Source organism: Neomonachus schauinslandi, chromosome 3 (assembly GCF_002201575.2).
Source record: "Neomonachus schauinslandi chromosome 3, ASM220157v2, whole genome shotgun sequence".
NCBI classification, from domain to species: domain Eukaryota; kingdom Metazoa; phylum Chordata; class Mammalia; order Carnivora; family Phocidae; genus Neomonachus; species Neomonachus schauinslandi.
This window is the reverse complement of record NC_058405.1, coordinates 135173812-135191468: the sequence shown is the minus strand read 5'-3', so window position 1 is coordinate 135191468 and position 17657 is coordinate 135173812. Positions and strand designations below refer to the sequence as shown.

At 40.8% G+C, this 17657-nt stretch overlaps 1 protein-coding gene across 1 annotated transcript in view; it reads left to right on the top strand.

Annotated features, from left to right (window-relative positions):
- The first annotated feature begins 1807 nt into the window (after positions 1–1807).
- SP3 (Sp3 transcription factor) overlaps positions 1808–17657 on the top strand; it is a 55902-nt gene continuing 40052 nt past the window's right edge. The window contains exons 1-4 of the mRNA XM_021702891.2: positions 1808–1994; positions 2613–2764; positions 3262–3393; positions 10641–12000. Coding sequence (XP_021558566.1) covers positions 1988–1994; positions 2613–2764; positions 3262–3393; positions 10641–12000 — 1651 coding nt within the window. The 5' untranslated portion in view covers positions 1808–1987. The remainder of the gene's footprint in view (positions 1995–2612; positions 2765–3261; positions 3394–10640; positions 12001–17657) is intronic.

Sequence of the window (17657 nt, the reverse complement as noted above, 5' to 3'; positions counted from 1 at the left end):
ATCTCTCTTCTAGGGACAGAGCGATCCTCTATCCAACATATCCATGCCAGAAAAATGGTAATACTGTGCCTTCCCTTTTCCTCCCACTCGTTTTTACTTCTGTCCTCTTCAAGCCTCCCATTCCTCACCCCCCTCCATCAGCTTATTCTATGATGTTTTAATTTTCCTTTAAAATTTAAGTGTAAAATAGTACAGCATTTATACTACTTACCTTTTAAGGTTATTCTTCTATTTAAATATGAGACCGAAGTTCTTACTGTTAGGCAAGATCAACCCCATTCTTGGATCCAGAATTTCAAGCCGTTTTTTTGCATGTTTATGGATTTTAGGTCATTTCCCTGGGAAGTTCTGTCTTTTGTAAAATTAAATGCCAAGTAACCACGCGATGTTTTTGATCCTATGAGCATAGATCACAAGAATTGAGATGCAAATTTATTTAGTGTCTCACAAATGGGCTAAGAATTCTTTTTAGTTAGCACACACAAAATCTAGTTCAGTTGCTTGGACTTTCAACCCCATCCCCCAGCACAACTTTATCACACAAAAGACAATAATCACAATAATTGAAACGCGAATTCTTCAGTCAGCTAATAAACAGGGTTATTGTGGACAATGTTTTCGATTCTTAAATTTAAACTTTCTTGGCAATTAGCTCTAAAGGTAATCAGCAAAAATGTCTTAGTTGGCAAAACACACACACACACACACACACACACACACACACACAGACTGAGCATTCCTCCCGGATGACAGCAAGATATCAAGGATGAAAAGGGCAAAGGAGTGTTAAATATGTGAAACGAGATTTTAAATTAAAGAATAAGTAAAACGTTACAAGAAAAAAATAACTTAGCTGAGAATCACTATTTAAAAAATGTTAGCAATTGTTGATGGGCTTTTTCAGATGTTGACTTGTTACCAAGACGATCAAGAACCCGGGAATAATATATGTTTGAGCAGCAAAATGATTGAGTGGATTAAAAAAAATTCTGCCCTTTGAATATACGTATTAAATGAAATATAAGTGCCCGCTTTGGTGCCACTGGCCAGAATGAAAGCTCTCCTCCAGTAAGCGAGGTGAACTGAGATTTTTGTTTTAAATGCCTGCCTCCAGGGTACGTACAACTGGGAGACGGGTTGGAAACCTGGGGCTAAGGGGGATGGGAACGAGATGGCTCTGACTGTGAATCTAAGAGCTGAATGTGTGAGACAGAAAATCCTCCTCCAGCCTCGGAGGGGGTGTCTCCCCCAATACCAGCTCCCTCCCCCCCGGGCTCGTGGGGCGGGTCTGGTTTGCTTAGAAGCTGCAGCGGCCGTAGCAGCAGCCCCGGGGCTGAGCGGCGGCGGCCTCCTGGCAGCGCAGGGAAGCGGCGGCTCCGAGAGCGTGAGGCCCTGGGGAGATCCGGCGGAGGCTGCCGTCGGGATGGAGAAAGCGTCGAGTGGAACCGGAGCCGCCGGGGATGGATTTCCTCCCCAGCCCAGCTCCCTACAGCTTGGCTGGGCCTGCTCCAAGCACCTGCGAGGTGGAAGAGGCCTGCGTCTAGGGCCTGACAGCTGCAGCCGGCGAACGAGGCGGGCACAGCGGGGTAACAGTTGAGCCGTAGCCGCTCTCGGGAACCTACGCCGCCACGGCCGCTTATTGTCTCTCCCCTTCCACCCGGGGGCAAACAGGAAGCGCGCCGGCTGGCCGAGCGACGGACGGGTATTCGGGCCAATGAGCATTGGCGACGGAGAGCGTGGTGGCGAATGAGCGTGGAGAAGAGAGGCGGGACTTCCGGGCGGGCTGTCACCCTCTTCCCCCCTTTTGGGCTGGAGGCTCCACCTTTTGTGTTTCCCGCACAGTCAATCAAAATAGGAAAAAAAAATCCCCGGACCGCTCCGGCCGTGTCCGCCGCCGCTTCCCGCATCCTCTCCCGCCGCCGCCGCCTTCGCTCCTCACCATGTGTAAGGCGGCGGGGAGCCCCGCCTGAGGTGCCCTAAACACACTATGACCGGTACGTAAAGCCGAGAGAGAGCAACCCTTGCTGCCGCCGCCGCTGCCGCCGCCGCCGACCACAGCCAGCCCGGGGCCGCCGCCGCCGGCTCCCGGCCCCCTGTGTGCGACCGAGTGTCTGTGAGAGGCAGAAAGCCGCACTCCCCTCCGCCTCCCTCCCCTCCCGGCCAGCCACCGTCCACCCCTTAAGCCCCAGCAACGCCGTGTCCCTGCCGGGCCCTGGGGCGGGCGGCCCGGTCCGCCGGGAGCGCATCCCCCCGTGTGCGGGCGCGGGCGGCGGGCGGGCGTGTGTGAGTGACTGACGGTGCGAGAGGAGCGAGCGCGAGTGAGAGCGAGCGGCGCGAAGGGAAAGGGGAGGAGAGGAGAGGGGGCAGGGGCAGCGCGGGGAGGAGGAGGAGGAGGGAAAGAGGAGGAGGAGGAGGGTTACAGGCAGCGGCGGGCGGGGGCAGCAGCAGGAGGGGAGGAGGGATCCGCCGCCGCTGCCGCCGGGGGGCGGGTGGGGGAGGGGAAGGGGACTCGGTCCGGGCTTTCGGAGTAATTTCGCCTCGGCCCGCGGGCCCCCTCCCTCTCCTCCACCCGCCTTCCTCCCCACCCCCACCCCCCCGCGCTGTGCCTGCAGCTCCCGAAAAGCCCGTGAAACAAGAGGAAATGGCTGCCTTGGACGTGGACAGTGGCGGCGGCGGCGGCGGCAGCGGCGGCGGCCACGGCGAGTATCTGCAGCAGCAGCAGCAGCACGGAAACGGCGCGGTGGCGGCGGCGGCGGCGGCCCAGGTGAGGAGCGGCTGAGCCCCGGCCCGGCTCCCCCCTAGCGCCGCTTTCTCCTCCCCTCGCCTCTCCCCTCCCTCCGCGGCTCTCTCCTCCCCTCCCCCCGCCCCGGGAGCTGCCCGCCCGAGGCGCCAACGCTCCGACCCCGCCCGCGCTCCCCCTCCCGCCGCCTTTTTGTGAGTGTGTGTGTGAGTGTGTGTGTGTGTGAGAGTGTGAGCGTGCGAGCGTGTGCACCCTCCCGGGGGTGGGTTCCGGGCGGAAGGTGGAGGCCCGGCGCGCCGCCCGCCGCCCGCCTTCCCGCGGACGGCGGAGTCGGTGTGCGTGCGAGCGGGAGGACGCGAGCCGGAGTCGAGAAGGAGGAGGAGGAGGAGAGCGCGCGGGCTGGCGCTCGCCCGGGCTCAGCCTGCGAGGACCGAGGCGCACTTCCTGTGCGAGCGGCGGCCCGGCCCTAACCGCCACCCCCTCCCCCTGTCTCCCTCTCTGAACCCGCCCATCGGGGGTAGGACACTCAGCCGTCACCGCTCGCCCTGCTGGCCGCTACCTGCAGCAAGATAGGGCCGCCATCGCCGGGTGACGACGAGGAGGAGGCGGCTGCCGCAGCCGGGGCCCCCGCCGCCGCCGCCGCCGCCGGAGCGGTAAGTCTCGCGCGCGCGGCCCGCCCCCGCCAAGGCCCTGCGCCCGCCATCCCGGGCCTGCGGCGCGCCCGCCAGCCCGACAGGCCTCCCCGGCGCCCGCGCCTTCCGCGATACGGACGGATCGCGCAGCCGGGGCGCCCTTTCGGGCTCTTTCGCATGCCCGTGTGGATCGGAGGCCAGCCCAGGCTTTCTCTAAATTGTCACTGCGGCGCCTCGATCCAAATTGACTACAAAATGAAGTCAGAGAGGGCGGGGGTAGAGGACTCCAAAATGGATGTTTGAGCAATTCATATCAGTGCTGAAAACTCCTTCGCTGAACACTACAAAATTTTCAAGCACAGCCTATCGGCCATAGATAGTATCAACTACAGAGGCAGTGTCTTTAAGTCTTTAGTTTCTAGTATTTTTTGAACCTGGAGCTTTTTCTGCTGGAACTTACTAGAGCTTACTGATTTAAATCGCAAATTGCTAAAAAGAAACCAAAAAAGGAATGAAGGTTTATTCTTTGAATTACCCTTTTGTATGCAGCAGTGAACACTTTGTGAGTGCTTTTTAAATGGCCATTCTAAATTGTTGAATTTTAGTTTTTGCAGACTTAAATTTGCAGGAATTTTTCATAAGTGGAGTAAGTGAAACATTCAATTAGCGGCCGTTGAAATTGGCGAAGTTACTTAGATAATACTTTGGCTTTTGAAATTGAATATGAAATACCAGTGTTAGAAACAAAGGTACATGTAAGGAATGGTATTTATATGCATGCTAACGTATACTATACTTACAGTTGAATTTGGTTGGCAAAGCTGTAATTTCATTTTATTACGATTATTGGTCTGATAAGGTGTGGGGTTCTGTTTGTAGTGTCTTTAGTTTGGGGGCGGGGGGAGGAGCTGGTCAGTGTGTTGTATGAGGGCTTAATAAAATTAGCTAGGCACAATTTTTAAGACTGTTATTTGTGATTTTTATCTGTTTGAATCGTCGCTGTTGTGTTAAACATGTAGATGGATTCACTTACTAAAATACTAAAAAGCTCTCCCAGTCGTTTTTGGTTTCTTTTGAGGTGTATTATAGGAATTGATTTGTGTAGTGGTATTTTGATTGGTCACTATAGACAAAAAAGTATGATATTTGGCATAGTCTGCAAGAAATTCTTAGTATGTCTAGACACTAAAAGTGAAGCTAATGTTAAGCTGTATTGTTAAATACTGTATTTGTAATTTTAGTGCTTCAAATGACACTGTAGAGGGAGGGATGTGAATAGCTTTAATTTCTTAAAAATATTCTGGGTTTTGTGCTTTTGTAAGCTGATTAAAATGTAAAAGCATAAAATTATGTTTGTGAGAGGCATGGTTACTTCTAAACAAACTATGGATTGGTAAGCCTTTTTATGAATTCTCTCTCTAGCCCCACAGTGCCAAAACAAATTGACTATTTATCTTAAAATACCACTGCACAAGTAAAATTGCAAAGCAGATTGCTTCTTCCTGTCTTGTACAGTATTTTCAATTACAACGAAAAACTTCTTGTAGCTGCAACTTACCTAGTTTATGTAGCTCACTGATGGGGGAGGGGAGAAGTGAAGGAGGAAGTTATGGGTGAAAAATATGTATATGTACTTGTGTATGTGAATCTCAGCCCTGGCAATAGAACACTGTCTCTGGTCTTATCCTGATGTGCTCATACAGTTGTAGGGAGGTTGTTTCCATGCCTCTTCAACTCCTCCTCTCAGCTACCAAATCTCTACTGACATCACATTTCCCGCCAGATGAACATGAACTAGAATCAGTAGGAGCACTTTTCTTTGTATGTTTGGTACGCATGCATAAAATTTTTCACTGAGTAGAATTAGTAAGATTGGTTTGAATATGTTTGCCTTAGCAAGTGGCAAAATTAGTTTTCTAGTTTAAAAGTGAATTTCAGACATGTACATCTCAGAAAATGGAAGAGAATTTAAGTGATTTTTATGGGCATTTTTTTCTATTTAAAAATGTGCTTAGATAATCTTACTGTAATCATTCAATTACTGGGAATCATCAGAGGTCGTAGAGAGCTTTTTTGTAGCTGTGATTTTTTTAAATTTTATTTTGCAGTAATTTTATATTTATAGAAAAGTTGCAGAGATAGAACTGAGAGTTACCTTATGCCCTTCACCCAGCTTCCCCTAATGTTAGTATAACCATAGTGCATTTGTCAAAACTAGGAAACTAACAGTAATACAGTATTAACTAAAATACAGACTTTATTCTCATTTCACTTTTTTCCCCCACTAATGCCCATTTTCTGTCCAGGATCTAATCTAGGGTACCACATTGCATATAGTATTGTTGTGTTTAAAATCAAATAGAAATATACACATAAAATTCAACTTTGTGCTGGTTTAGTTTAGTATTTTAAGATTAAAAGGGCATTGAAAAGCCAGTCAGCTGCACTGGAGATTTGTTTTAAGAGTTTTGAATTTAGAATTTGTTATATTATGATATGGGTTCTTTCTGGATCCTGGCCAAGAATGGTTATCCCCAGTGCAGTGCTGAATAGGTCTAATCATAAACCATTCTCACCTGTAATGTCCCACAGCATGGACTCCCAAAGTTGGTTTGATGGCAGGTCTCTTTTTTGTACTTTATTATTAGAAGTTGTATAGTTGATTTTAGTAATAAACCAGGAAATATAAGATGTAGATCTTCATGCAATATGTTTGTCCAATCTGTATTGATGTGAGTTTCTGGGTTATTAATTTGCTTAGTCCACTTGTACTTTAGTTTAAATTGTAATCAATTAATTGGGTAATTGTTTTTATTTGAAATTGGTTTTGAGTTCTTCAGTGTTCCTTGAAGATTTTAAGAAACTTGAGTATTTGCCTAAGAGTGGTTCTTAGTTTGTTTCCACCTTAGCTTCATACTTGTTTTTGTTTCCAGTAACACTCTGCCCTTGCCTGTTTCTGGCTTTCAAAAAGCCATTTGTGGGAACTGAGAAGTTAATAATCCTTTCCGATTGCTATGCAATAAGTGGTATGAATTTTTCTTTTTTCCTTTCCACAGGTATTATCTGAGAAGATAGCCTCTTTTTTTTCCCCCATTCAACTGCCCCTCCCCCCCTCCATGCCTGGTTGCACTGGAGAATGCCCTTGTAATGAATTGCTATAGCAACGTCCCAGGGCTACTCTTGGTTTTGGTCCTTTTTACCTTGTGATTTTGTGTTTATGTACAGAGGGAGACTTAAGAGTACCTTCAGTTACAACTTTTTACAATAATGCCAACTTCCATGTCAGATGGTGTCTTGTTAGTTGTCTAAAAAGAATATTAGAATTACTGAGAGAGCACTGGTAGATTTTTCTTGAGGGTTATCTGAACCAAATACTAGTTCTTGCCTGGGTTACGTGTTTTTATGTCTCTCTTCTTTTGTTTCTGTAGTGTTTCCAATAGCCTAACATCAAACATTTTTACAACTGTTCTTTGGTCTCAGATGATTTTCTAATTCATATTTTTTCGTGGTGTACTGCTGATAAAATTTCTCTTACAAATGAATGGGCTTCGTAAAGGTTCTGTAGTTTGGAAATTTGGGGGGCTTCTTGTGGAATTATGGAAATAAATAAGTTTAAAATTGGTGTAGTTTTTCATAGAAGACTAATTATCTCAAGGTCAGTTTTATTGATCAGTTCAATCATTTTCTTTGCAATGATTTTAAAGTAAATACTTTTAACTATTCAATAAATATTTACTGATCTTTATGCCAGGAATTGTACTAGACATTCAGATCATCCTCTGTCCTCATAATCTTACTAATCATAATGTTACCTTAGGATTGTATAGTGCTTTATAGTTTGTAAAGCATAACACTTTCTTTTGGTTCTTATGACCCCACAAGGTAATAATTTTCCCATTTTTAACATAAAATTGAGTCCTGTTCTAAATCACACACAATTCCACAATTCTAGCTTAGGACTAGAAGTCAGTTCTGAGTTCTTTCCTTTCTAGTGTAATGTACTCCCCTCCCCCAGGCATAATGGTAGCTTAAAAATCATGAAGATCTAATAGTTTTCTGACTCCGTGTTTTCTCTCCAATTCCATTAAAACATTTAATACTTAGTAAATTTTTTGAAGCATAAATTTATTTCATTTAAAAGATCCTTTTTGTTGCCTTTTTTCTTAAATTATTTGTTGCTGGTTTTCCTCCCTCTGGGTTTGTGCTTCATAAATATTTCTTGTATATCCATTTCACCTTAGGTTTATTCAGAAAAGTTCAAATACATCATGCTGTCTTAGGTTTGGGGATTTCCCTTCAATTAATGGCCTGCATTGTTGGGAAAAGTGGTACCACAGTTTATTTTTATTTAACTTCTGGAGAGGGGTCCTTGGGTAGTACTTAACTCAGATTTGTCATTTGAGTAGCTGTATTTATTTTCACAGAATTTTTTGACTAAAAAGCTGTTCACTGATGGTTGAAAATCTGTCCTTACTACAATTTTGTAAAAAGTAATACTTAAGATGCCACAAATTTGACGTTTTTTTAAGGATGAAAAAGGACAAAATGCCAGTATTGTAAAATAATCTGTACCTGAGATACTGTATTCTTTGGTATAAGTTGAATAATTGTAAATTTAGTGCTGGTCAAAAAAAAAAATTCAACAGTCAATTCTCCAGAGGTAAACAACAACCTTAGAAAAATAAAGATTGGATTTTAGACATTATATTATAGTGTAGATTTCAGTATGAAGTATAGATGTAAATATCTTTATTTAAAATGCCAAGAGACTGAAATGAAACATGAATTATTGCTCTGATATTGGGAAAGATGACTTAGGCTTGTAATTCCTGTACCAGATAGAAGTTGAAGAATGACATGGAACTTTAATGACTGGTCTTTATTTTAGTAATTTATGTTTGATAAATTTAAATGTTTGTATTTAAAAGATGATTATTTTAGTTCAAGACTGTACATTTGTACTGGGTTCCACATTTTATCTGTCTTTAGTCTCTTCTGGCTTTCTTTCAGTCTCCTTCATTGGCTCTTAGTTATCTTTATAAAACACAGACCTGATTGCACCACTCACTTGCTTAAAAACCTTTTATAGCTTTCATTTACTATCTGTAGGATGAAGTCCAAACTCCTTAGCAGGATCTACAAAGCCATTAACTACAGGCCTTGATAAAAATGTCTAGTCTTGTTCCCCATTACTTTTCTCTATGAATATGAGCCTTTTCTGGATCTTCTCTTGAACTCCAAACTACACATTCTTTAGAGTTTCCTTTTGTCTGTGGCTGTTGTTTTATACCTTTATGAATGCCTCTGTCTCTCTTTTGTAGCTGCCTATGGTGAAGTCATAAATTTTATTCTAAGATTACTTAAAATATCTCTTGTGTGAGATCTTTTTTTTTCCCCCCCATCTTCTATGTTCCCAAAAAGCGTTTTGATCATATGGCTGGTGCACACCACTATTCACATAGTAGTAGCATGTATATGTATGTCTGCTTGGATAATTGGGAACCATTTGAAATAGAGATTGTTTATTTCATGAGCTTACTCATATGCTTATTTCAACTTGGCCAATATGCTCAAATCTCTTGAATCATTAAACTGTGGTTCATCCATTGAAGTAATGCTTTTCAACTATGCATCTGTGTGAAAATTAGGTAGTTTTTTAAGAAACTCTTAAAATCTTCTGGTTCTATAATGGTTGTATTAAATTTTGTGGAATGGTTCATACTGAGAGAACAGTGTATGTCTTAACCTTTTTGTGTGGTCATATACCTCCTTTGAGAATATGATGAAACCCTAGATTATCCCTTTGTCTCCCAATTGCACTTTCTCAAAAAGTTGCTATGTTCATTTAGAGGATTCATAGATCCCTTGAAGCCCAGGTGTGGGTCCTGCGTTGAGAATGCTGGGCTAGATACACTTACGTTTTCATTGTCTGGTGATACGCAGAGTCACAGGAAATTGCATATAGATCTAGAAGGAAGTGGCATAGGAATGGCTTTATTTTGAGGGTGAGTAATTCATATAGGATCTCATTCCCCATTATCTTTACCCTTGGTCTTAGTGGGAGACAAGCTCAGTATAGAATTAAAGGCCTGGCTTCTGCAGTTAGACTTGGCCTAGTTTTAAAAATCCTGTCTTGGCCATTTGAGACCTGTGTGATTTTTGTTTCTCAATTATTGCATTTGTGAAATGAGGATAGTGATAACACCTTCCTTACAGGATTGTTGTAAGGAGTAGATGATATAATCTTATAAATCATTATCATAGTACTTGGCATTAAGAGAATGGCTCCAGTGTGAGACATTACTTTATTCCCTCAAAAAATGTTATTCTTTGACATTGATGTATAAGATTTTATTGCTTTCTGCTTTCCTTTGTTGGTATTTTTCCAGTGTTGCCTAATCCACAAAATACGAGGATGACAAGTGAGAATTCTATCACATCACAGAATGCACAATGGATATGTCTTACTGCAAACATAAATAGAGTAGTAGGTAAAACCATCGTCTATATCCTCCAGCTTTTAGAGTCTAGGAAAACCTTTCAGATGGAGTGACTTTGCCATGTGGTCACAGGGCAATAATCTTAACTCATTAAAAATTTTTAAGGTCTCTTTTTTTTTTTTTCTTGGTAGTTCGTGGGAAAAGTAAAGAATTTGATGGCTTGCTAATGGAATAGCCTTAGCCAAGAAGTTTACTCTGGAGGACATTAATGTATGCCATAAAAGAGTAGCCTTAATAGTTTGACTTAAGGTTTACAGCAATAATATACAAATCTTAACTTCTCTAACTCAGATGACTTGATAACACTGTACTGGTTATGTTTGTTTTTTGTATACAAATATAATGTACCTAATTAGTGATATATATTTTTAGTAGGTTATATGTATTTTTTTTAACTCTTCAGTGTTTGAGATCTTTGGTTTGAGCTGTCCATCATCTTTCCTAGCCACTTACACTTCTGTTGATTTAACTGTATGGATTAGAGATCATAGGTGAGGAATTAGAAGACCAGTTCGTAAAACAACGATTACTCTGAAATTTTTTTCCTGTTCAAATAGCATGGGTTATCTTTGCAGTAACTAACAAAATTGGAAATAATAATTATTGTGGTTTATATAGTACTGCTTCAGTATTTGAAGTCTGCTGTGTTATTAAGAGAACTTTTAATTTCAGGTAGTAGAATTCTGTCAGTTCTTAGATTTTTTTGAGGACTGGTTTAAATATGCCACAAATATATATCACATAACATTTTTTGTTTTCTTTATCCAGACAGGTGATTTGGCTTCTGCACAGTTAGGAGGAGCACCAAACCGATGGGAAGTTTTGTCAGCCACACCTACAACTATAAAAGATGAAGCTGGTAATCTAGTACAGATTCCAAGTGCGGCTACTTCGAGTGGGCAGTATGTCCTTCCCCTTCAGAATTTGCAGAATCAACAAATATTTTCAGTTGCACCAGGATCAGATTCGTCAAATGGTACAGTGTCCAATGTGCAGTATCAAGTAATACCGCAGATTCAGTCAACAGATGGTCAGCAGGTTCAGATTGGTTTCACAGGCTCTTCAGATAATGGGGGTATAAATCAAGAAAGTGGCCAAATTCAGATCATTCCTGGCTCTAATCAAACCTTGCTTGCCTCTGGAACACCTCCTGCTAATATCCAGAATCTCATACCACAGACTGGTCAAGTCCAGGTTCAGGGAGTTGCAATTGGTGGTTCATCTTTTCCTGGCCAAACCCAAGTAGTTGCTAATGTGCCTCTTGGTCTGCCAGGAAATATTACCTTTGTACCAATCAATAGTGTCGATCTAGATTCTTTGGGACTCTCGGGCAGTTCTCAGACAATGACTGCAGGCATTAATGCCGATGGACATTTGATAAACACAGGACAAGCTATGGATAGTTCAGACAATTCAGAAAGGACTGGTGAGCGGGTTTCTCCTGATATTAATGAAACTAATACTGATACAGATTTATTTGTGCCAACATCATCTTCATCACAGTTGCCTGTTACTATAGATAGTACAGGTATATTACAACAAAACACAAATAGCTTGACTGCTTCTAGTGGGCAAGTCCATTCTTCAGATCTTCAGGGAAATTATATCCAGTCGCCTGTTTCTGAAGAGACACAGGCTCAGAATATTCAGGTTTCTACAGCACAGCCTGTTGTACAACATCTACAACTTCCAGAGTCTCAGCAGCCAACCAGTCAAGCCCAAATTGTGCAAGGCATTACACCACAGACAATCCATGGTGTGCAAGCCAGTGGTCAGAATATATCACAACAGGCTTTGCAAAATCTTCAGTTGCAGCTGAATCCTGGAACCTTTTTAATTCAGGCACAGACAGTGACCCCTTCTGGACAGATAACTTGGCAAACATTTCAAGTACAAGGGGTCCAGAACTTGCAGAATTTGCAAATACAGAATACTGCTGCCCAACAAATAACTTTGACGCCTGTTCAGACACTCACGCTTGGTCAAGTTGCAGCAGGTGGAGCCTTGACTTCAACTCCAGTTAGTCTAAGCACTGGTCAGTTGCCAAATCTACAGACAGTTACAGTGAACTCTATAGATTCTACTGGTATACAGCTACACCCAGGAGAGAATGCTGACAGTCCTGCAGGTGAGTCTTAAGTCTTGTCATGCCATAGATAAGTGATTTGTTGACATGCGGGGATATTTTTTGCTTTAAGGTGTTTTCTATATCTGTCTGTCTTTAAAGGTGATGATACATTTTCCTTTGTTTGTATGAAAAGTAGACATCAAGGTGTCTTCCAGATTGTTCTTGAAAGTTTTGAAGTCAAGGATTCATTTCTTCATTATGCCACAAATTACGTTTGTAGTTTTTCTTTAATTTTATATCTGTTTTCACATCTGATTGGTATTGTCAAGCATTACAAAATTTTTTTGGCAGGTAAGGTGTCTTGGTTGTGCTTCTTGTGATGTAAATTAAATATTTTTGCATTATATTTGTCTGGGGAATCAGGTTGTCATGGTGAAAACGTGGCACTGGGAGCCAAGACCATTTATGTTGTCTCACCCACTAGCTAACTGTGTGATTGTGGCTAGATTGTTTTCTCTTGCAAACTCGGTTGTCTCATTATATAAAATGGGGTTATTGGACTAGGTAACTAAATCCTAGGGTACCTTCCAGACTGAAAATGCTTTGAATCTGTGATAGTTTATTCTTTCAAGTGTGTAGTGAGCATTAAATTTAACTGTGCTAGATATGTTGTTATTGATAGTATGGGTAGAAATTTCAGAAGTCTACTCTTCCAGTGTTGGCAGAAATTAAAAATACGGTTTAAAAGAAATGGTATCGTCATTACCTTAATGTTCATTTAGATGACATGTTATTGAATGTTTTGTTGTGCACTAAATCCTTAGTTTTACACTTCTTTGTATTTGGGTTCTTGTGGTGACTACTACTATTATAACCTTCCACTTGAGTCAGATTCCAAATTCTTACATTAGGACACTTGAATTTGATTTATTGAAATAATTCCTATCACAATAGAGATTACCTTTTTTCTTTGGAGAAATTTGTCATCTATACTTAGAAAATTGGAATTGTTCTAAAGCCTCAGATCTGTACTTGGCAAGCCTTTAATTGCATTTGAGCCTTCTGAAGCAATGGTTTAGAGCACCCATTATCAAAGCATGGTCTGTGGACCCCTGGGGGATCCCTGAGACCCTCTCAGAGGTCCTTGATGTCCTTGATGTCAGATTACTTTTCTTTTCTTTTTTTTTTTTTTAAAGATTTTATTTATTTATTTGACAGAGAGAGACACAGCGAGAGAGGGAACACAAGCAGGGGGAGTGGGAGAGGGAGAAGCAGGCTTCCTGCAGAGCAGGGAGCCCGATGCGGGGCTCGATCCCAGGACCCTGGGATCATGACCTGAGCCGAAGGCAGACGCTTAACGACTGAGCCACCCAGGCGCCCCCAGATTACTTTTCTTAATACTATAGTTACTTGCCTTTTTCGTTGTGTTTACGGTTTTTTTTGTTTTTTTTTTAAGATTTCATTTATTTATTTGACAGAGAGAGACACAGTGAGAGAGGGAACACAGCAGGGGGAGTGGGAGAGGGAGAAGCAGGCTTCCTGCCGAGTAGGGAGCCCAATGCGGGGCTCGATCCCAAGACCCTGGGATCATGAGCTGAGCTGAAGGCAAACGCTTAATGACTGAGCCACCAGGCGCCCCTCATTGTGTTTACATTTTCACAAAATGGCTTGTGTCTTAGCAAAAATGAAATTAGTGGCACCAAACTATACTACTAGTTGTTGTATTCTTCATGATCATGTACTTGCAGTTAAAGAAAAATGCACTTTTCACTTAAGAATGATCTTGATGAACCAGTCAAAATAGTTATTTTTACTAAATCTCGACCCTTGAGTGCTGTATTTCCTTTTTTAAAAGATAGCTTTACTGAAATATAATTCACATACCATAAAATTCACTCTTTGAAGTATATAATTCAGTGGTTTTTATGTAGTCACAGACTTGTACAACCATCACCACTATCTAATTTTAGAGTGTTTTCACCAAAAAACCCATGCCCATCAGCAGTTAACTCCTCATTTCCTCCCTCCCCTTAGCCCCTGGCAACCACTAATCTACTTCCTGTCTCTCTGGATTTGCCTATTCTGAATTTGCCTATTATTTCGTATCAGTGGAATAATACATTTTGTGGATTTTTGTATCTGAGTTCTTTCATTTAGTATATTTTCAAGGTTCATCTGTATTGTAGCCTGTGTCAGTATTTCATTCCTTTTTTGTGGCTGAATAATATTTCCACAGTAAGGTAAATGAATAGACTGCAGTATATATCCAGTTGAGGGACAGTGTTTCTACTTTCTGGCTATTATGAATAATGCAGCTATGAACATTTGTGGACAGTTTTTGTGTGGACATGTTTTTGTTTCTTTTGAGTATATACAAAAGAGTGGAATTGCTTGGTTGTATGCTAACTGTTCATGTTTTGAGGGACTGCCAAACTTTTTCTAAAGGGACTACACCATTGAGTGTTCCAATTTCTCTACATTCCTACCAACATTTACAATGGTCTTTCTTTTTGATCATGGCCATCCTGATATCCTAATGGGTGTGAAGTAGTATCTCATTCTATTTTTAATTTGCTGTTCTTGCTGCTTGTCTTTGTAGTATTCATTGTGATAAAATGGGAAGTATGCTTTAACAAAGCATTTCTGCTGTATACCAAAATAAGGTGATTGTCTTAAAAAAATTTTTTTTTTGATTGTGCGGTTGTAGGAGTTGCAAGGTGAATTATATGCTATTTTCATAAAAGATTGTTTTTTCTTGAAAGAACAACTGACAAACTATAGTTATTGAGAGATTCATGTATTTAAGAGCAAATATTTTCTCAAAAAAAAAAAAAAATTAAGTGAGCTGGTTAATTAAAGGAAAAAAGCCTGACGGTATTTGCTACCAATGATAAAATTTGGGTTTTCCAGTGAAAATTAGAATTTTGTAAAACTCGAAACTACTACTATGAATTTGATAGGTTTACTAATAAAATACTTTTCTGATGAGATGGAGAGTGATATTAATAAATGGGATTTTTTTGGGGTTACTGTATTATAAAGAAATGTGCCAACATTTGGAGGATCTATATGATAACTCAGTTAACCAGTAGTTGTCAGATATCAATTCATGTTACAAAATCATGCAGGCGTAAAAAGATCCATTCAGAGTTTGAGATAGACCAATCACAAGTGTGTAGAAAGTTTGTCAATATGGTTTCAGGTTTTACAGTACAGCTGACCTATAAGAAACTGCCACTTGTCAAGTTTGGTATATAGTATCAAAGAATGCTGAAAGGCAATCAAATTACTCCTCCTTTTCCAGCCATGTATCTTTGTAAGACTGGATATTCATTCTGTGCTTCACTCCAAACCACATGCTGCCAACAGAATGCAGAGGCAAAATATGAGACTCTAGTTGTTTTCTTTTAACCTAGGCATTTTTTAAGAGTTTTGCAAAAATGTAAAACATGGTCTTCTCATTAAGCTTTTGTTTATATTTTTGGACAATAGTAGTTTTTCATAAAATGTTTAATTTGTGTTAACATGTAATGGATTTATTCTTAAAACAGAAAAATCATAGTTTCTCATAATTTTTTTTTTTTTTTTTTTAGATTTTATTGATTTATTTGACAGAGAGAGAGACAGCGAGAGAGGGAACACAAGCAGGGGGAGTGGGAGAGGGAGAAGCAGGCTTCCCCCGGAGCAGGGAGCCTGATGTGGGGCTCGATCCCAGGACCCTGAGATCATGACCTGAGCTGAAGGCAGACGCTTAGTGATTGAGCCACCCATTGAAATATATAATCTACATGAACAAAAGTGTTTGGAGACCTCAGTAATATTTAAGAGTTTAGAAGGAGTTCTGAGACCAAAAAGTTTCAGAATACTGATAGAATGACAGACTTCTAAAGATACAGCTGGTAGTTTTTAGAAACCAGTTAAAGTTTGAACAAAATTAAAGGTCGTAGAGATCTATACATGTTAAAAAAATCCTAGGAGATTAATTTGTGATTTTGTGGATTTATGAAGTAGATTGTTACAGAGCACTAAATATTTCAGTACAGTGGTTTATTTCTAAAATACTATCAGAATAGCAACATTGTATGAATTAGATACAAGATGGACTTTTTATTCTCAAATTTTACTTTACAAATTTAACTTAGTTTTGTTTTATGTTTTAGAGAGAGAGAGATCGGGGTGGGGCAGAGGGGGAGAGAGAGAATCTTAAGCAGGCTCCACATCCAGTGCAGAGCCAAGGCGGGGCTCGATCTCATGACCCTGAGATCATGACCTGAGCTGAAATCAAGAATCTGATGCTTAACCGACTGAGCCACCCAGGCGCCCCTAAAATGGACTTTTTAGAGTGGTAATTTAGTTTATTGAATGGTGACAAGGAAGGGTAAAATAAAGGAAGTACTCCAGAACGCCATTAAATGTGAATTTTGTCCCAATTTTAAAGGAATAGGGAAAAAATTTGAGAAAATAAAAGTTAAAGAATGAGAATAAATGCTGCATAGTATACAGTGGCATATTTAGTAATGGAACCTGGAAATTTTAATTTTGGGAAGATTTGGTAATAGGAAAATGCCCCTTGGTGTACTGTCTTTTTAATTGGCAAGAAGCCAGATAAATTATTTTAGGATGTGTTTTACCTGAAACTAAGAATAAAGTTTTTTTGTCTGTGTTAGAGCATAGTATGCCCAGAGGAAATGCTTAAAACTTTTCATCATTGGTTTGAATTTTTGTATTTGATAAGTATGGAAATAATATAATAATTTTCACAATGAATGAGAAGACACAGATTTTTTTACTGGGACTCTGGAATTTCTCCGACTTTTTGTTTTTCTTAAGCTCCCCTTTAACAAAAATGACCTCTACTTCAGAGGCAGTTTTAAAATGTTTAAGGCGGTGAGTCTGACTCTGGACCCCTCCTTGTGATGGGTATGTTTAGTGCCTCTTACCCTTAGAAACCAGATCCCCATTTTCCTTGGAAGGTAGAGCAGCTCATCATGCCCCAAGCTCCAACCCCACTCACTGTTAATATTTGTTTCTTTTTCACTGAGAAAATGCATGTTGATTTAGAGAACTTCTGTTTTTGAAGTTTTACTTTGTCTACCATTGCTGTGTATTTGAAAATGGGTGGGAAGAGACAAAGTATGGATTTATGTATCTTTCCAAAGTTTTTTCTAGTCAGAAAATTTCCCCAAAGTTCAAACCAAGACTTACTCAGTCTCTCAAATTTTAGTTCTTTACCAGATTTTGTTCTATATGAATACAAATTTATCCTTTCAGACTGGGTGTATTTAAAATTCAGTCAGGTGTTTGAGGTAGGAAGAAAAGTTTATGGAAATCATTACTTCTTTAGAGCAAAAAAACCTCATGTTTGGAATTTCCCATTACCCTTGGAAAACTGCATAGTTGTGAACTAATTGGTAGCTGTGCTTTTTAAAATTAATAGTGAATGGAAGCATTGCAAAAAGTTGGATTTTTAAAACTTTTATAGTTAATTTAAGTATTAACGGGCAAAAGGGAGAGAGAGATGTCAGCTACTGTTTAGGTGTTTTTAGTTATGAAATTCTTTCTTGCAGTAATCTTGTTACTATTCTAACATTTGGGTAGGGAAGGAAACTGGCCCAAGGCTTTCACAACAGCCTTTAGGGTTTTGGTTGTTTTTTGTTTTGTTTTTTGGTTTTCTGGTTGTCATTTTTCTGTACTACACTGATTGGATGTTCTGCTGT